Here is a 21,319-nt window from a genome sequence, read left to right as displayed (position 1 = left end):
TTGTTTTTTCTTTACCTTCAAATACATTCACAAGTAATATAAATTATGATAGATAGATACAGCATCCAACCCTAAAAGTGAAATTTCTGTGACCTGATGGTTAAGTCTGTGTTGTCACTAGTCTAATGTGTGGTTGGTATTCTAACTGCTCTTTATAGTAGCAATAAAGCTCCTTTAGCATACAAGGATAGCTGAGTTGCCTAACCTGCAGGTGGTATTGTTTAGTTGTAGTATGGCTTTGGTGCACTTGGCAATGACTGGTTCTCTAAAGTCTATCAAGTTCTTTCCCCTGAATGGCAGAATGGTTCTAACTGTTAGTAACTTGGTATTTCAAACAAAATCATTGAATTTGGGGTATCGTTACATGTCAGGTGATCCCAAAGTTTCACATATGTTCATATTTACCGAAAACATTTGTTGTTGTTGTTTGCCACAACTGACTGTTGGCTCATCTAAAGACAGACTTGCAAGCTTAGTGCCCTTCTCACAGCTGAGAAATCACTTTATCAGATACAAGAGATATCCGACTTCAAACCAAACTAACTCTTGTGTCTGAGAGCTTGGCCAAAATAATTATGTGTGCTTGCCAGTTTGAAAAAGATATTTGTATTATGCTAGCTGAATTGTCATTTAGGTGAATGGCCTACTTTTTATTATTTTTTTTTATAAGTTTAAAAGAAAATCTTTCCTCTCAGGCAAGGTAAATTACATTAACAGTATTTTTTTTTCTGACAAGGAAACCAGTTCTCTTTGTTCTATCGTGATGTAGTTCAAAGATATGAGAATTTTCCTGCGAGTTGAAAACTTGTTACATATAGATGCAAGCAGTGAATTGTGAAAAGAATCAATGTCAAATATGTATGGAAGCCTATTTTGTTTTTTAAAGCAAGCAAGACTTATGGAATGGAAGGAAAAAATGGAAATTTGCGAAATGAAGCAAGATGCTTTGTGGAGGAATCCTTTCCGCAGTCCCCTCACTGTCTTCTGGATGAGTGAATTGTTATGCATATATTTCTTTCGTGTTGAACAAATATAGGCATCCCATGAATGATAATTCTTGTCACAGTAAAACATTTAAAAGATTGAATATATGGTATCTCTATGCATTCAGCCAGTATGTATTGTTACATTTTACGTGTATGAAAATATTTGCAATCGAAGAACTCGTGACTGGTGATAATCATAGATGACAAATTCTGCTAGAGGTAAAAACTGATGCAGTTTCCTCTCAAATTTAAAGTATGTATTTTGACTTGTCAAAATTTGATTTGGAGTGCTTATATTCCAGGTTCCTTGCAGCTCTAGGAGTAAATATCTGCATGATATTTGCTATCATCAGAGATTAGAATAAGAATGATGATGGCATCAGAGCCAAGCAAAGATAGATGAATCAAACATGTTTTAGATTACCTGCCCATATTAACTGGTAAATTTCAAATGTCTGCCATTTACTTGAGTCAGAAGCTGATGAGGTGAAAATATGGCCCTCAAAATTAAAACATTTAAAGAAGTAAAACGATGAAATAACAAGACTCTACAGCTTGTAGTAGTTCAACAGGTAGACATGAAATATCAGTTTTAAAATTTTATTAATTGACAGTCCTTCATGAAAAATGAAAATAACAAAATTGATTTTTTTAAACTCTCGAGCAACTCCCTGTCCTTGTCTAAACAGGATTTTATTTGCCCACCCCATGGACAAATACGCATTAGGAGCTTTTTGCAATGAATGAATGAAAATTGCTGGTATTGACCAATACTTGCTGACACACATAATCATATTGATGATATTCATATGAATGTGCGCTACTTCCTCATGCTGTATTTACTTTGATGCAAGGTATTGTGGGTTTTGAAGAGAGTGCTATGGCTAATCTCCCTCTCTATCTCTCTTCCCAATTCTTCCTCTGTCCATCCCCATCGTGATCCCCCAAAAACTAATCCAATGTTACTTTACTAACATTCTACAATGAAACCCTACCATATAATGATGTGCCCTCTCATGGAAATGGAACCTAACTCCCCTATCTGCTGACATGGTTCTTGTTTCTTTCGTATTATTCATCACATCTCATCGTTCAATTCTCTGAACACTAACTTTATCTCTTCATGCATGCGCAATTAAATGATGTATGAATAACTGTTGTTGACCACTGAACCGTGAAACAAATCACTCATATGGACTTTTCATTGATGACAAATCCTTGTTAATATCTGGCATAAACTACTATTTTTACCCATGTTATGTACATGCAATGTACTTGTGTTGTATATTTCCTCCTTTCTCGCTTTAATACTTTGCTTTAACATATTGGTTTGCTGTAAAAATTGAAATAATACCAAAATTCTTGTTTGTTCCTGGTTCCTTTGCCTTGTTAATTTACATAATTTGCAATTAACAACAACAACAACAACAACAACAAAATCAAAACACACATATCTCAATGTTAATCACATTGAATATCATGGGCTGGTAAAATTTCTGAACTTTTTTTTTTTGAGGGTGGTTCTCTTTCTTGATGATGCTTTTACATGTATTTCCCCTTCTCCTCAAACTGAAATCTGGGTCGAACTTACTTGTACACTTTTACATTCTTTTTTTTTTTTGTCCACTGCTTTGCCTTTTGTTTTTTAAATGGGTTGGGTGGATATATGTGGTGTCCATCACTCTTTGTTCAAATGCAAATTACTTCACCTCTTCACTCTTTGTCAATCCTCTAATTTATGCGTTCACTAATCACCCTTTAATGTGATTTCTCTTTCTTTTGTCCTGTCGGCTCTCATTTCCTAATTCTCCTCCATACCTTCATGATTGTAACTTATTGTGGTTTCTGTCACTTTTCCCTGTGACTTTTGATTGTGCTGGATGTGTACTTCAAACATTCTTCTCTATCTCTGAACTTCATCTTTTCCTGTGCCTTGCAATTTTGTTTTTGTCTTTGTTTTGACTGCACCCTTTTGCACCTTTCACCTTTGACCTCTGACCTCATCACTGGCCCACCCCACTAACCACCTCCAGGTTGGCAACCAACAACGGTCACTTCATGACAGCCATTCTGGGCATCACAGATGCCAAACACAGACAGAAAATAAGCCTAAAGGCCATGGATGTGGTGCTCTTTGGTCCTCCCAAACGTAAGTTATTAGAAACTTGTACGTCTTGAATGATATTTGAGTTGATAACCTATTTTTGTTGTTGTTTTTTCCTCCTCTTGTCTTTCTCACCTTTCCTGCTAACCTATTGCATATCTGTTTGACACAATTTCATTTCTATATTGCATGCTCTATTTTCTCCACTTTCACCATCACCTCAAAAACAACCTTCCTTGTGGTCATCCTGACTGCCCTTTCGTTGTATCTACCCCTTTTGGTCATGTAAATTCTGACTTCCTCTGTTATCATCTTGCTGTCGCTCTGTCATACTTTTGTCTTTTTTCTTTCTCATCTTTTTTTTGTGTGCATTTTTCCCCCACCTTGTGCTTTGCTGATTTTCTTCTATTGTTTTGCCACTGTTTGCATGACATTTGGTTGAATTATTTGGTTGCCCCTTATCCATTCTGCATGGTCTGTCCCCCGCTTGCCTTGACATCCTGACTGTCATGCTGCTGCCGCCACCCTCTGTTTCCTCTCCCCATTGCCTTCTTCCGGCACCTCTTGTCGCCCCCACCCCATCATCGGAAAAAAAAAAAATCACTCCTGCATCACAGGTTGGCAGCCAACAATCCTCAGTTCATGCTAACCATCTTAGGGATAAGCGATCCTCTCCATCGGCAGAAGATTTCAGTGAAAGCCATGGATGTTGTCCTGTTTGGTCCACCCAAAGGTAGGAGAGGTCACAAACTCTTCAGAAGATGTTATACATGTCATATTTACATTGTTCCTCTTTCTCTTTCGCCCTTCATAATAGTAACATCAGTGATGTGCCAGAAAGGAATCAGGTCCTGGGATTAAGTATGACATTAACTCAGTCAGTACCATGGGTGAGGTCTTTGCACAATCTCAATGGTACACTATGTTAAGATAGTGGTGCTGGGAGGGGTAACGCTCTTGTGGCTCAGTGGAAGTGAAATGTGAGACAACATCTGGGGGACATTTCATGAAGCATTTTTGTCCGACAACTTGTCGAACAAATTTGCTCTCAGCCAATCAGATACAAGGATTTCAGTAGCTTCAACATTTTGTCAGACAAAATATCTGACAAAACGCTTCATGAAATGCCCCCCTGGAGATAGGCCAAGTGCCAGACCGTCATTCTATGCCCACACAAATTAAGAAACTTAACATGTAGTGTACTTGGCGAAAGACTTGATTCCTTGTTCCTGTGCATTACCAGGCTGATGCCGGTTAGAGTCGTATGGACGAGAAAGGAGGTATTAAACAATAGAATACTGACCTGCTCTGCCTATTATTTCATCTGAGCAATGAAAAGCTACCAGTTGCAGTGGAACCTGTTAGTGTAGCAGGTGTCTTCCCAGGTTTATTGCCATGACATGACTGTTCAGCCATTCCCCAAAATCTAGCTTTATTATTTGTAGTTGTATGCGAGTGACTTATCCCGCAAAATGTGCAGGTTTTGGTCCCATATACAATCAATGTCATATCCTTAGCAATGAGTTTTGAAAGATAAGCCATAATGGACATAGTATCTGAGAAGTTCAGGCCAAGGGCACAAGTGTTTTTATTTTCAGCCAGCAGAGCAGCAGCAATGGGGTGTGAAGCAGGCATGATTTCCTACTTCGTTGTGAAGGCTTGTTTGGTTTGAGCATAGCTGATGCTCTATCTTATTCTACTTTTTTTTATGCCACAGCCCTGAAGGTTACTGGAGGCATTATGCTTTGGGGTTGTTGGTCTGTTGGTCCATTTTTTCCTTCTGTTTGTCCCTGATCCCGTTCCTCACAATTTAAGGAAGGAAAATTTCTTAGATATTCTGTGATGCCTGGCCTAGCTAGATACAACATACGCTATATGTGATGTAAATATGCTGGTTAAACTTGGGCAAAATTCCTCAGGGTCAGAGATCAAAGGTCACTGACTGTTGGCGTTAAAAAAAAAGGAAAAAAAGAAAAAAAAAAAGATGTTTATTTGCAACATCAGTGAGGATATCTTCTTCTTCATATAATTCTGAATGAAAGTAAATCCTTTTCTATATCAGTGCATAAAAAGTAGCTAAGTTCTTTTCTTTATCAGTGCATAGAAAGGAACTCATCTCTTACCAGGATCATAATGTTCTTTTATTTATGCTCAAGGCTTGACAATTTATTGAAATAACAGTAATAGTGACTGTGCAACTTTTACATATGTACTAAAAGAGCCTAAAAGTAAGGCCATAATTTAAGTAAATGCATTTGGGAGAGTCATTCTATCAAAGTTGATGAGACTTGGGTAAAAATGTACATACCAGTATTTCTGGCCATATTTCAGTAATATAGAAAAATTAAATCTGTCATAGTCTAATGTGAAGTTTATTGTTGATTATTGAATTGTATTCCTTGATCAAAGTTAGCTTTTCCATGATCACATTCTAATACTTTCGTTCAGTCAACCAAGTAAGTAATGAAACGTCCCCATGTTCATGGTAGGGAGTCTCCTAGTGCGGCTACGTGCAGGTGCGTGCTACCTGGCACAGGTGCCTATGGCTCAGTGTGCTCTCTTATGCCCCAGTGCGGATCCGTACACCCTTGTGCGCTTTCATACGCACCTGTGAGGCTTTGTACACTCTGATGCAGCTTTCCTCCATCACCCCGTGCAGGGCTGTGTGCTGGTCTATGCACGCGTAGCGTAGCACCCCGTGCGAGGCCGTGCGCCTTGCGCTGCACCTTCTGTACATTAACATTAATTTAGTACATGTAAGTGGAAAAACGTATCTTCTTGTGTGCAGCCTTCCTCAAATCAGATCCTAAGAAAATGTCACATCTGAGAGACCAAAAGATTTCTTACCGATTTCATGATCAAGCTTTGTGTGATAGACTCAATAGCCTTTTTCAAAATCAGCAATCGTGGAATTTCATCAACAGTTAATCTGCCCTCGAGGAAACCTCTCTGATTTTCATCAAAGTCAGAACTCTTTGCATTAGCTATTCAAGCAGAAGCTAATCTATGAATGAAACATGTTTAAGAACAGAGAAGAAAGTGGACTTGTACCTTTCTTTGAAGTAAATTGCCATGAATCTGCAGAGTTGTCTTGGGTATGATTATGAAAGGCCAGCATTTGATATGAACACAATGAACGTGTGTGCAACCATTAAATTCACATGTGACAGTGAAGTTCACAGTACTGTGTACTATACAGGTGTAGCTCATCCGTGTGTAAACGTATGTTGTGTATGTACAGTGACATGTTACCGTACAATGTGATGATGTAAACAGAAAATGTAAGCATGAAGGATATTTTCACATGTGAGAAGGGTTGCGCATTCATACAAATATTTTGTAACAACTACAATGTATATCTCATGACCAGGAATCTCTGTTGCAGTAATGTGTTTTTAAAATGCTTCTCTCTTGAAATGTTTTCTCTCCTCTTATGTGTAAATAGAAGTAGTCCAGACTTCCTTGTTCATTGTACACGAGATCCATATAGCCTGCCTGACTGCAAGTATCGCAATGCTTGCAGTAAGGCTTTGCGTGTAACTAATGCTGCCGACGATTGCTGTGCATTTTATACAACATTGCCATTGTGTGCTGGGCTGATTTTGTGGTGTGTTCTTTGTGCAATTATTGATCAATACATGAAATTCATCAATATACTGTAAACTAGATATTTTCGTGGCATGAAATTTTTCGCAAATTGGAGCTGACAACGTTTTACGCAGCATGAAATTTTCAAAAAATGGTACTGGCATTTAATGCATACATGTATAGTGTAGACATGAACTCTTCCATTCAGTTTCGCGAATCTCCCAGAATCCATGAAATTATAATGCACGCGAACATTTCTGATTTCCAGTAAAACCAGAGTGAATTGAATGATGATGATCTAACTAAAGAATAGTTTTATTTCCTTGAAAACAACATCCTCAACCTTCTTTGTAGTGCATCAGAAAAGACGGCTGCTTCCCTGGATAGTTCATTAATTGGCTCGGACACAATTCCACATGTATATCATCAATATAACTTCATTTGTTTTTTCAAGGTCAGAAAATAAATAAGTTCTGAATCTCAACAAACTCTTTTGATGTGTCAGACACACACACACAAATGAAATTTAATTGCAAATACATTTAAACTGGTTTTCCTTAATCAGTTTTCTAGCCAAAAGAAAAATACAGTCACTCATACCGTGATACCCTCATTAGATCAGCCACAATATGCCTTTGAACAATCAAACATTTTGCCCTCTTATAGTAAATGGGATTCTCATTACCAGGTAATGACAGGCACAGTCTGAAGATTTAGATGAGTTACATACAAATGTTTGAAAATCCAGGGCATCCCAACAAAAGGCTATGTATTTTGTGGTGTCAGTACAACAACTTGTGGCTCCTTCTAACATGATAGGTTACATATTTGTTTTTGAGACCAGCTGTCTGTAGTATAGAATCTTCTCAGCATTGTCTCATTGCATCGAGTGTGTCTATCACCTCATCAAGAACTCCCAATACCTGGGAAGTGTCTCTTATAACAAAATGTGTTGAGCAAGAAGATAGCTACATTGCCCTCTGTCTATCAAAAAAAAAAAGGACAAAAGAGAAGAAAATGAATATCATGCAGGCATAAATGAGGCAGTAACGTCATGATCTTCAAAATGTGTCATTGATTTTGATTCAGTCAATGAGTCATAACCTCATTTTGTCTGATTAAGTAAGCAAAAACAATTTTTTGTTGAAGACAGCATGTATTTCTGAATGGTTAGATGAAAAGTGATCTGTTAGATGTCACCTTTAACTCAACTCAATAAACAATATCCTTATGATGTTTACACAGGACTTGAGCGTGGAACAACTCAAAATTATTCATACAGAAACTAGAGAGTCCCTAGCATATTGTTCATTGACATCGCTTGATGATGTTAGCATTTTATTCTAGTGTGGAAATTGGTGGTGTACATGTAGGATGTCATAAATTTGGGTGTGCCTCATTAACACAATTACGGCAGCTTGTATTGGCTGTATTTTATGGGAATTGATGAGCAATTTCATTTTCATTCAATCAATTGTAAGAAAGAGAGGGGGGGGAGAGAGAGAGAGTTTTAATGAGATTGTGGCATTGTATGATGCACATTCTTAGTATTTTGGCATCCATTTGGTTTCCCTGGAGATGTAGGTCTACCAAGTAGTTTCTGTCATGGTACATTATACCCATTACTACCCTTTCCCGAAGGTTTCACACTCTCTCATGTCCCATTGATGCTAATCTTTGTACAGTAACCTCCTTCTGCAGGGCCCCTTCGATGTTTAAATAAAAGACCATCTTTGATGATAAATTGGGAGGGGGAATAACAGTGAACAATATTTAGGGCTCAAATTAAAAGCTGTTGGCCTACATTGTAGTTTTGAGTTCGAATTACTCTCAGTATAACAAGCACGTAGTGTAGCTAGTACCAGGGCAACATCTACAGTGTAGGCCATAATGAATCATATGTAAACATGGCATTTGTTGGTGTGGTGCAAACTGTTGTAACATATTGTTATAAGAACCTTTAATTAACTACACTGTAAGCCCCTGACTTTGCAGTGAAGAAAGAAAATGTGCCATGGACTATGTGGTGTTATGTTGCTCTGATCTTAGCATGGGAATAAATGAATGAATGAACATTAACCTATTATTCCATAAACATGCATCTAATACTGCTGATTTCCCTCACTATTTCATGTAGTATTTGCAATATTGCCATCAAATCAACAAAGCAAAATCGAATTGATACCAAATTTACCTACAATGTGCACTATGTACAACTGTTAAGGAAGCTAGCATGTGGCTCTACAAGCCAAGTACATGTACCTCTTTGAATCTGCTGCTTTACTTTGGCATTAGGAAGAATATTTCCTAGCATTTATCTTTAAGTCTGTCCCTACAAGTATTTCTGATTCATTTTTTTTATTGAATTGATATCTACCATAGATACTGACAGCAGTAGCTGTAGTTCTGTCAAAAGAAACAGTTACCTATGATGTTTGATTCAGAAGGGAGGAGAGGGCAGGAGTGCATTCGTACTGACCGTATGAATGATCTAATCATGATAATATCTGGTGCCCAAAGGTCAATTATTTGTTTATGATTGATCATGCAGTCTATGAGGGGCTGATGCAAACCATGCTATTTATACAAGAAGAGTATGCTCTCCCCATAGACACCTGATACAGTATAGCAAATGTCAGCTATGTAGGATGTATATATTTGTACTGCCCCACATTGTGAGAAAATTATTTGGCTTTAGATGCAAGCACCGGATAGGCCCTATGTATGTGATCATAAGCCATGTGCTATGGATACCTTCTGAAAATGTATTATTATCAACCTAAATACATATATGTATGCATAAATATATGTATCTGTAATGTATCTGTCTGTCTGTCTGTCTATCACAGTGTATTTGTTGTGTGTTTCTATCAGTATCACATATCTCCATGTGTATTTTTTCTACCCTTGTGTGTACAGAGGGATCGGTGTGTGTGTGCATTAATTTATATGTGTGGTTGTATACATATCAAATCAATGAAAAAAAAAAGCTTATGGGTATACGTCATCAAACGTTAGAACCAATAGATCACAATTGAGTTTACAATATACATTATATGAAATACTATTTGTTTTCGCAGTAATTTTCCTTTGACAGTATATTGGATGAGGGAAGTGGCACATCAATAGGTCTGCTATGAAGATTTTATACAAACCACATTCATTGTATTGGATTATCCTGGATGGATCATGTGATCTGACTCCTGCCGATAGATGCATACCTGCCAACTCTACCGCATTTGGCGGTAGACTACCGCTTTTGAAAGATTTCATTAGCATTCAATCTAGCGCTGCTCGCATAGGCATCCTGGATTCTACCGCTTTCTCAAATGAAAATGTTGGCAAGTATGTAGATGTAGCATTGATCTTTTAATGGGGATCAAATGCGTTATTCTCTTTCATGTTGGACCTCGACATTTTGTCAGTTAGCCACCAAAATGCGTAGATCAGTGGCAGAGTGCTAGCATCCATTCTAATACAGTGTGTGCAAGTGTCTGGAAGAACAGGTACACTACATTGTGTGACATTTGACAATGGAACAAAGCTTTTTACATTGCATATGTACAAACTGTGTACAGTACAACCTGTCTTGGGCACCTGTATGTAGCAGACATCTGTTTCTGCCCCTCTGAGGTACAGTGACCAGCTGTGTATAAAGGCCACTTTCATTCTTTTCCACGTATGGTCAGTGTACACAGGGCTGTAACTGATATGGTGTCACACTAGTCGACTGTTAAGCTACTTAGTACTTGAAATGATGTGATGACTTGCACAGGATGTGCATGTAAGGGTGTGTTTATGCTCAATTTGCGAAGGCAGAATCAGCGTTTTGAAACGCTGATTCAAAACACTGATTCAAAACGCCGTTCACGGGAGCACTGTTTATGCTCACTTTCTTCGAGCCTTGGAAATGAGCGTTTGCGATTGCTTAGCTGACCTCAGCAGAGGCAGGTCAAATTGGGGCGCGCGCTGCGATTGGTGGCCTGGCCTGGGAGAGCAGCTGGGAAAGACATGCGTATACACAGTACAAGGGAAAATTGCATAGGCCAGGCGTGCGCTTTTTCACATGAACCGGAAAGGCATTAGATGATGTCACTCTTAACGCGTTTAGAAATGCTGTTGCGTTTATGCTTCCCAGTCAAACGTGATTAGTCAGAAACGCCGATCGTAAACGCACCTTTTGTGCGTTTTGGATCGGGCGTTTTGGATCGGCGTTTTGAATCGGCGTTTCTATCGAAGTGAGCATGAACGCAACAGCGTTTGCACTAATCACATTTCAAAACGCTGATTCTGGCCCGAAAAGGGGAAGCATAAACACGGCCTAAGAGTGAAATGCAAAGTAGGGTATAACATATTAAATCTCCTGTGTGATTGGAGACAAAGGATTTTAATCATCTAGATATGCACTCCAATCTTCAGATATAAATCATATTTGTATACACGTAACTTCATGGATTGCACACAATAGTCGTCCTAGTGAATTTTAGGTTAATTTGAGAACATTGGAAGATAGGACCCTGACATGGGACTTTGTCATCTGCAAAATCAAATCAAAAGAAAAAAGAGAAAGAAAGAGATAGATCTTGTGCTGATTGACAGAATATTATTATTTTTTTGTGTGTATGTTATCAATGTTATATACAGGGCAGGACATTAACAGTGGCCCAAAGGCCCATGACCACAAACAAATAAATAAAATAAAATAAAAATGAAAATAAAAATAAATGATTTTGACCCACGAAATATCTCAAAAGGGTATCTTCTGATGGCCCGATCAGGCAAATAAGATTCAAAATAGATTGTTACATTTGCTTTTATTTCATTCCACTACGTAGCTTTTTGGTCCTCCAAATTTCAGTTTTAAAGATTTTTGTGGCGCAAATAGGCCACTAGAGAAAAAAGTTAGTGTCGAACCCTGTTATTTGTAATATAGAAACATGGTATCTGTATCAGGAAATATGACTGTACAACTGTGCATGTATTTCACATGTCTCATGTTCATTTAGTGTACTCTCACTTCTCAGTAAACAGTGATAAAGATAAAATCCATGCCAGGTCATGCAGCAGAATATCAATGTGCACTGCTGACATGCATATCACATCAGGACAAGATTTAACGTGCAGTAGTTAATACCATATTCATGGTATGAATTCAGTGATATTAGATTACACTTGAGGTGAAATCATTACAGTTGCATTGATGTTAGATTCCACAGTGCCTGTGGGTTGTAATTAGAGGCACGTCATGCTAAAAGATGATGTTGATACTGTGAATCCCTTTCATAAATCATCCTTGTTAGACCTAGATACTCACAGGGCACCGTCTCCTATATGTATGAGTTAACCATAGACATCCGTCTTCATGTTAAATGATAATGACCCCTGTTAGTGCTGTGAGAGAACCTACAATGATGTAGACAAATTGCTATGAAAGAAGTCATGGGCGGATGATGCAATCATCCTCCCCTCCTCTATCCCCCCCCCCCCCCCTTCCTTGAGATGCCACTGAAACTGTGTTGACCAATGACTCATTCAGACCCAGATTGGTGTACCTACCATACCGGTGTGTAAGAGGTAAAAGGTTTGTCAGTGGCAAGGAGCAGAGCCCACCCCCTCATATGTCTGCAAAAGGAATCATGAGATTCAGGGGTACCGTACCGATCTGTGATGGTGATTACTGTCTCCAATGCTATGGCTTTTAAGAGGAGCATTGTTCCTGCTGCCTTTAAGCGCGCTACGAAATGATGCTGTAACTCACCTATCAAAGTTGTACGTATTCCGGAAGAATAAATGTATTGCATCATTTGGTAAACTTTTTTTTTCCTTTTATCAAGGGGATATGCTCATTTGTCTAGATGTCTGAAGTGACATTAAAATGGCCCACACTGAGGTGTCTCCATTTCTGAACTATTTAATTACAATGACTAAAGAGGAAAGATGGGATGCTGGGCAGGGTTGCAGGTGTTGGGAAAAGAATTTGACCTTTCCGTCCCTTTGTGCTACGATTGGAGCATGATGCAGAATTTGAAATGTCGTTACTATGACTCATGAGAAGTGTGGGTCAACTACCTCACATATGCCTTCTTTCCCTTTCTCTCTCTATCTCTCCCTCTCTCTCTCATTGTCTCTGTCTCTCTGTGTCTTTTCCGATCTCCTTTGTGGCCTATTGCACAGCCAATAGGCATTGGATGCCGTGAAAATTATGTTGGCAAGCAACATGTCCGCAAATAGGCTGCTTCTCCATAAAAAGTCTGCTTTCCTTTTAGTCATTGACCAAGTAAAGGACCTTGAGCGTGTCTTCCCATACTGAATGACTATCAATTTGTATTTCTTTATGCAGCTGAATTGCCAATTTGATGGACTGTGTGTAAGCTTTCTACTGATGTTATACCACAGGTATTGCGAACACGCTATGTGTATTGTTGAGTCATAGGCAGATTGCAGCAGTATTGTACGTACCTGTATCACCAACCACTGAATAGGTTAAGTGCTCTAGACAAAAGCATCTCTATTGCCAGCAGGTATTCTCTGTTACTGCACATACACTTTAACAGGTTTTTATGTCAAAAGACTCAACAAGATACTTTTATACTCTTTTATTGATGGTGGAAGTCCTTATCAGTGTATTCAATGGAGTAATAGGTGTCTTGGATGAAATGGGTTGAAATCTTAGTTTTGTGGTACGTTGTATGCTGGAGACCTTTTACTTTCTAGTTTGCATGCTTCGATAGGTGAATATGTTCAAACTGCATACACCCAGAAGCATCATATTGTGGCCTTGGTTACTGTTCAGTAGTGTTATTTTAGCATACAGATATTTTTGTGAATGATGAGGTCACCGACAATTTTGTGAGATGTTGTTTTCACAATTTTGGGAAATAACTATGGTAAACTTTTCTCTTAAAAGGAGTTTATACTTAATTCTCCTTTTTTTTTTTTTGTTCCTGTAATTCCTTATTAGGACTTAAAGACTCACAAAATGTCTGTTCAGTCACAATATGAAAAAAAAAAATTATGCTTGTGAAATATCTAGCATGCATATTGAATAGTGCAGCTGCCATCTGAATATCAGTGGAATATGCCCTCTGCATTCAGAAAGAAAATGGAAATAAGGTTTCCTTTCTCACTGGCAAACCAAAACGAGGCTGATTTGATGATTGATTAAGCACAATGCATTCTGATATGGACTGCTCTTAAAGTTTGGCAAATCATAATGATTTGAAATAACAGTAAGAGCTAGCTGAAATATGATATTGTTCTGGCAGTGTCATGGTTGATGTAGATGGAGCTTTCATTCACCCGTGATGATCATTTGACTCTGAGCTCTGACCGGAACTGTGGGAAACTTCAGCATGATTGTCGAGGATCAAATGAGTGTGTCGGCAATGTATTCTTCACAGTGGTTAGATTGCAATACTGGTAAATGTGATTGATGTGTTATGTACTTTACTTTGGTTTGTTGATGAAATATCAAGTAACAATCAAAGGCTGTTTTACATCATTGAATTCCCAAAAGTCAGAACTAAATTTACAATAACGTTGAATATATACATGATAATATAATACAGTACAAAGTTAAAGTAAATACACATCAAATGTATAGGCTTCAATGATGAGATAGGTAAATTGTAAAACAGGAAATGAGATTGAGGTTGGTATGAAGCATTGTTTAGAAAGATGGCCATTGCAGTAAAGAAACAAGAGTGGGAAAATATGTCCAGTGCACAAATGCATGAAAACTGACAGCCATGAACATGGTGTCAACACAACATTAAGCAGGAATGGTTTAACTTTCAAACATGAGAAGACTTCCATTTATGTGAATATTGAAATGGCAATACATTACAGATGTTTACGCTATTTCCTTGCTCTTCTTTTTTTTTTCCTCTGTGCAGTCCAGAATTTTGTGGAGCCTAGCTTTTATAGAATGAACTGGTCCACTTCTTCTTCGTATGGCACTGGTGCTTGGGTACTTGATACTGTTTGCGGAGTACCAGTATCGCTAGTCACCTGGGGTGAACCACTAGGGGTCAGCATCATTTGCCCATTTTTTTCTGGTGTGGGCATTTAGGACACACCACTTCACTGGGTTAGCACCGTGCTATTTGTGAGGAAGTGAAGTGGGATCTTTTTCATGTTTAAGTCATGACTTCCTTACATGCAGAACCTCCAATTCATGTCCTATCCAATGGACTAATGTGTTTGCCTCTTACTAGAGTAAGCTAGAACAACCGGACAGCTTGCCAGAGGCTTGCCATATGTGACAACAAAAATTCATGAAGATTTTCAGGTATGGAAATGAACAAAGAAGGAGCAGTTGAGTTGAGTAGGTCATTGTGAGATTACCCAGTCGCAGCGGACGGGTGCAATTAACTCACTGTTTTCATTTTGACCTGACCTCGCTTTCCTCTTGAATGAATACGTTTCGCACGAAAACCGCGGGGAAAGTGTCGCAGCAAAACTGCTGTAACTTTACTATTTATTCATATTTTTTGATAATCCAAACGGTTATGAAAAGTAAAAACCTCATTTTAACCTGCCATTATGTTACCTTTTTAAAATAACAACAATAAAATATTCCAAAATGGAGCATAACTTCACTCTCAAAACGGAAAATAATTGTCAGAAACCGTTGCTAAAATTTCACATTTTGACTTCGTGAACAACAAAAAACTTTCAAGTATGTTACTAAGTATGTATTTCTTTCCGGAACTCTAAAATATCACATTCGAGAATTCATGCGTCCGGATATGTCTGGAAATAATCGAAAGTGGTGCACTTTTTGTACCTTCGTTCCGAGCACGAAATTTCATAGTCATTCGCATACGGGAAGACAGGGTACAGTCACACATACCCACATCTTTGTCGCTCTCACGTCACCTGTACTTCAGTGCCGTACGGCACTGCTGTACTCTGATCGTAACTTGTACCGGTAATTCATAGTTGTAATGTTATTTACTAGTGCAGTAAAATCTGCGTAAAGTCCGAATAATCCAATGTCATGAATTTGCAACTGGTATCATAGCTGATAGATTTTCAAATATTTGCTACATTCTTTTTAATAGGCCAGTTCTGATAATGTAAGTGCTTGTTTTTGAGGTGGCGAAGTCCCCAGCAGCGCACTGCTACATTGTACTTATCGACACCCCGCGTCCCACTCTCATAGCATGCATGTGCAGTTTACTAGGCATCCGCAGCAGCCACCTCGCATCGCGCAGTAACACTACGCTGCATTGCATCGACCAATCAGCTCGCTGGATCGAAGCAGCATGGGAAAGTCCTTTCATTGCACAAGCGCAAATCAGTTTTTCTTAGAATATGACGTCATTTTTCTGGTTTGCTGCTCCGAGATTTCTGACAAGATACCTCATTTATTTTCACTTGTAACTTCAAAAATAGGTCTTTGGCAAAGCGAACAGGGCTACATTAACGTCCGCACATATCTTATGAATATGTATGTCAAGTTTCATGAATATTAAGTGGTGCGTCCAGATGTGTCTGGAAATAATCGGACGGTAGTTTTCCGAGACAGTGAAACATGAAATGTTGAATAACTTTAAAAGTTCTCAATTGTTTCTCGTGATTTTTCGTGTGTAGATAGAAATCATCATTTTGCATTGATACTGAAAGTTTGAACGATTTTGGTCAATGTATAGCGGAGATATGAGAAGGTGAAATTTTGATGAAAATGAGAACGCCCGATTCGCACTGCCTCGATGGCGGTTGAAAATTCAAAACGTTTCGTGGGTTTCGGGGGAGTTAATTATAGTCGTCCGCTGCGACTGTACCAGGGAAAAATGTTCATAATGTTAACTGCATTAGCAAACCAGTCTGTTTGTAGCAAATCCTGTCAAGTGTCAAATGCAAAAGGTCATGTCTTAAGAGTATGGCTCATGTGAGCTACTGTCACAGCTGCAGTTCTTTCAAGTCATATCCTACGTACTATAGTGCAGTACCACAGCAAGCCTATTATCAAATGGATGAATGTAGAGTAATAACTGACAGCAAGTACTGCCATTGAATTTGTCTCGTAAATGCTTTTAAAACACAGAGACACATGTATAGATAGGCACAAAACAGTTTCTCTCTCACACATTAAATTTATGCAATATGGGCTGCAGTTTGTTAGTGTAATGCCAAAGTGCCTGTTATCACATTAGTCCCAATTGCTTTCTGAGTGGGTCAATTCATCTCTGGCCTAATCATTCGGCCAATTAGTCTTTCATTTCAGACCCTAATCAAGATATTGGACATGGTGACATCTCTTGTATTAAATTTCTTATCTGAGTTGACTTTATTTGAAGATAGAGCATTACAGGCTTTCAAAAAAAAGAAAAAAGAAAAAAAAGGTAGTCTTGAAAGAGACAAGGTGCAGACAATGCTGATTATGCAGTATAGCCCCTGTGAGGTATATTTGCTTTCATAACTACCTTGATTATTATAGCTGTCTATTATATCAAATTAATGTAATTTTTTGCTGACATCCTAGCCCACCTTGAGAGAGCTTCATGGCTCACCGGTTGAAAAACACTGATACCGCTGTATTTTTCAATAACAGAAATATCAAAGTCCTCTCTAAAACCGCAGATTTTATAACAAATCTTTCCAAAGTATTTTAGAAAATTATAGTTCCTTTTTTTTCCCTCAAATTGGCAAGTGTGTGTAATTTGTTTTCTGGATTTGTGGAGATATATTGAATTTAGCCAGTTCCATGTAATCTGTCTCTATTAGTATTATACCTGTAAGATATGCAGTAGACATCATATTTGCAAATTTAATAATAGCAAAAATGATAATTCCTGCAGCATATTCAAGGATGACTATTAGCCCACCTAGACACACAACTATAGGTGATCATATGCCACTACTATAGAACCATGCATTATGTGCTTTTGTATATTTAAATACAAGCATGTTTCCTTGAAGCCTGCCTTTGATATCAAATGCAGCCATCAAATGCAACATTGACAAGAGGGAATGCAATTTGCAAAGTTGCTTTTGAATTGTGAAAGTAAAAAACGTCTGCCTACCTTTAGATATTAAAGTAGAGTATATATCCCAACATCATGCTAACATTGTGCACATGGTCTACCATGGGACAAAATCTTTGATTGAAGAGATGCGTAAATCTTGAAAAGAATAGCAAGTTACAGGTGACAAAACAATATGAATACATTATTATTTCCTGCAAGTGATGCAGAGCCCAAAATTTCACGAAAAAAAAGTCATTCTCATTAACGTGCAGGTATTGCACCAGTTGTTATCTTTATCATTCTTAATATTCGATATCATCATTACTATTAGCTGTTTTTATCATCTCTATTACTGATTTTATCTTCAATTGTAGTGATTATAGTGATTGATTCTGCAACAACCATCCATCTTTGCCACCCCGGTACTTCCATGGCATTCATTAGTCTCCAGAGTCCCACTATGAATTTCTGTTGTGTAAAAATATGCCTTTTTTTCTCAACTGAGAGAGCAGTTAAAGGACAAGTTCACCTTCATGAACATAAGGATTGAAAAAATGTAGCAATATTAGTAGAATACATCATTGAAGGTTTGAGGAAAATCGGACAATCCGTTCAAAAGTTATGAATTTTTGAAGTTTTTGTGCAGTAACCGCTGGATGAGAAGACTACTGCAGTGTACGATGTCACATGCGTACAACAATATAAGGAAAATATAAAGAGAATTTCACAAAATTTCATCTTTTGAAAAAAGTACACATTCCCTTGACTCGTTACCGACATGTGTTATGGGTAATATTATTCCCCCTGCCTTTATAAAGAGGCAAGTCAAATGCTCTTTTATTGTGCGAAAAAAAGTGAAAAAATGTTGAATTTTCTTTACATTTTCTTTATACTGTTGTACTCATATGACATCACAATCTGTAGTAGTCTCCTCGTCCAGCAGTTCCAACACAAAAATTTCAAAAATTCATAACTTTTGCATCGATTGTCCAATTTTCGTCAAACTTTCACTGATGTGTTCTACTAATATTGCTGCATTCTCTCAATCCTTATGTTTATGAAGGTCAACTTGTCCTTTAAATTCATTGAGCATGACAACTGCTTTAAGGTGATCTTTAAAGCCTAGCTCACACCTTTGCGTTTCGAGCTTGCGTTCAGCTGCGTATTGCCCGAACGCAGTCGAACGCAGTCTAACGCAGCCCAACGCAGCACTACGCAATGAAACGAGCTAATACGAGGTTAATACGCAGACTAACGCAGAGGCTTTGCGTTCTAGCTCGCTAGTTTGAAATTTTTTCAAACATCCGCAACTGAACGCAAGATCAAAATTCATTCGAGCTAAGACGAGGGACAACCAGCTAGTGCGAGCAAGGACGAGCAAGGGCGAGCGACAACGAGCTGCTTAACGCAGGCCAACGCAGCTTTACTTTGAACTGCGTTTCACTGCGTATGGTTACGATACCTGCTCGCCTCACCTCGACTTACCTCGCTTTCGTTCGCGTGACCTCGCTTTACCTCGCATCACCTCACTCTACTCCTAGTACGCTGCTCGCATTAGCAAGGACCGTTGCGGATGTAACTCGCTTCATTGCGAATCTAGCTCGTCCGTCGCTCGCTCCCCCTCGTTCATCCTCGCCTTACCTCGTTCCTCCTCGATCCTGTTCGATGCTGCTCGCTTTAGCTCGCTATGACTGCGTATACATCTGTTCATACAAAATCTAGTTTAGAATTCACTTAGTTGACTAAGAAACATAATATGCTTATCAAATCATGAAGCTTTTGGAATGATTGTGTGCTTTCAGCAACATCAGATTCAAACATATCAGTTTTTAAAAACACCTCAAACTGAGTTTCCCGCTGTTGTAGGTTTTGTGGAAAATCTTTTTTTTTCTCAGAATTGTATTACCACACAATGTATATTGCTGAAAAGTAATTTTTAACACAGTAACATGCTCTGTTTAGTCCTCAACAACTGCAGGTAATGAGCAAGGTTGTCATTCCTGTTATAGTGACCATAGGCAAGCCATTTTGAAATAACCTGTAGTGAAAATAATGTCCTGACCCAAAGCGACATTAAGGGTGACCCTATAAGGAAAAGTTGACTTCAGACCATGAAAACAACATTCAGAATCGATTTCATTGACCCAGAAAACCTATAATACAGATTTTGAAAATTATTGTGAAATGTTTACCTTTTTAAACAATGGAAGTGACTTTTGAATTTCAGATGGCGGCCATATTGGATTTGGCCAATATGGCCTCAGGGCGCCCTTCTTGGCGCCCATCAAAAATTGAAATACACGAGTATGCTTTGGGCAACACGTGTACCAAATTTAGTGCTTTTTGAAGAATTTGAACCAAAAAGTCCTTGTGCCCCCCCCCCCCCCCCCCCCCCCCCCCCGTAACTGTAAAATGTCAAAATTTTTATACTAGTGAAGCTCTCTACGAGCTTATACGCAGCAGGGCGAATTGATACGCAGCGGATCGAGCCGGAACGAGTAACAGTCGAGTGGATGAGCAGTGAAACGAGGAGAAGCGAGTTCATGCGAGCTGCTACGAGCTAGTGCGAGACGCCAGCGAGCAACGAACGAGTGGCGAACGAGGTACACGCGCAACGGGGCGAGCAATCTTCGTACTGAATCGTACTGTTACGAGCAAAAGCGAGATGGAGCGAGGTGAAAAGCAAACTAAGGCAACCGTACGCAGTTTGTACAAAATATACGAGCTACAACGCAACAATGTGACTGCTACAAAATATTTTGCCGCGGAGTGCTGCGTTAGGCTGCTTTAAGGCTGCGTTCAACTGACGCAGCTATACGCAGCTAAAACCGCAAAGGTGTGAGCTGGGCTTTAGAGAGCATCTTTTTACACCTGAACAATAACACACACTGTCATGCATATGTATGTGACATGAGTTGTATATTTGTAAGCAATGTGACAAGTTCCCATATTTGACATAATAATCCAATGCAATATGCAGATTGTGTGTTGTAACATATTTCTTCTTCTTTTTTTTTAATCAAGACTTGTCCGTAAAGAGCCAATCGTGAATATAATGCAAAGACCAAACAAATTGCAATATCGTGCAGCTTGCTGTCTGCAATGGTCACTTGCAATCAATCAGCAAGTTATATTGATTCATGCATTTGATTTCAAGTTGCAATCAGTCGCAGCTATGCTTTTCTTACAATTTAGCACTCATCTGTTAAAAAGGAAGTCATGTTAGAGCTCTATTTTGAGGCCGTAGTGTATTTTCATCATCTCAGTGGAGTTTTCAAAACATGTTTGTTCTTGATGTGTGGATTCCATGTTTGTTCACTTGAGCTCAATCTGAGAGACCTCTGAAAGCTATTACCAGTATATTTGGAGGAAGGCTTTGAATGCTTCTTTTGTAGCTCCAACTCGTGACAAGCATGCGTAATAACAACAACATTGCCATTTAGAAAAAAAAAATGTGCATGCCATTTGAGGAATATGTGGAAGCACCAAAAATGAAGAAAAACATGCGTAACTGGAAGTCTGGTGGTATTGCCAGAAATTGCATCAAGCGGATTTTCTTCAATAATCTTTTGCCTGAAATAGTCACGTATACAAAACATACCAGTATATATATACAACATGAAAATTGCTCAGTAAGATATTAACTTTTATATCATTCAGTAGAGACT

General features: G+C 38.5%; 1 protein-coding gene across 1 annotated transcript in view; it reads left to right on the top strand.

Annotated features, from left to right (window-relative positions):
* LOC139709884 (stromal interaction molecule 2-like) overlaps positions 1-21,319 on the top strand; it is an 82,364-nt gene that overhangs the window by 22,230 nt on the left and 38,815 nt on the right. The window contains exon 5 of the mRNA XM_071621838.1: positions 3,020-3,135. Coding sequence (XP_071477939.1) covers positions 3,020-3,135 — 116 coding nt within the window. The remainder of the gene's footprint in view (positions 1-3,019; positions 3,136-21,319) is intronic.

The sequence above is a fragment of the Diadema antillarum genome, unplaced genomic scaffold, assembly GCF_040938485.1.
Source record: "Diadema antillarum isolate AM-2024a unplaced genomic scaffold, OU_Dant_1.0 seq00001477_RagTag, whole genome shotgun sequence".
NCBI classification, from domain to species: domain Eukaryota; kingdom Metazoa; phylum Echinodermata; class Echinoidea; order Diadematoida; family Diadematidae; genus Diadema; species Diadema antillarum.
This window is presented reverse-complemented; position numbering and strand designations above follow the sequence as displayed.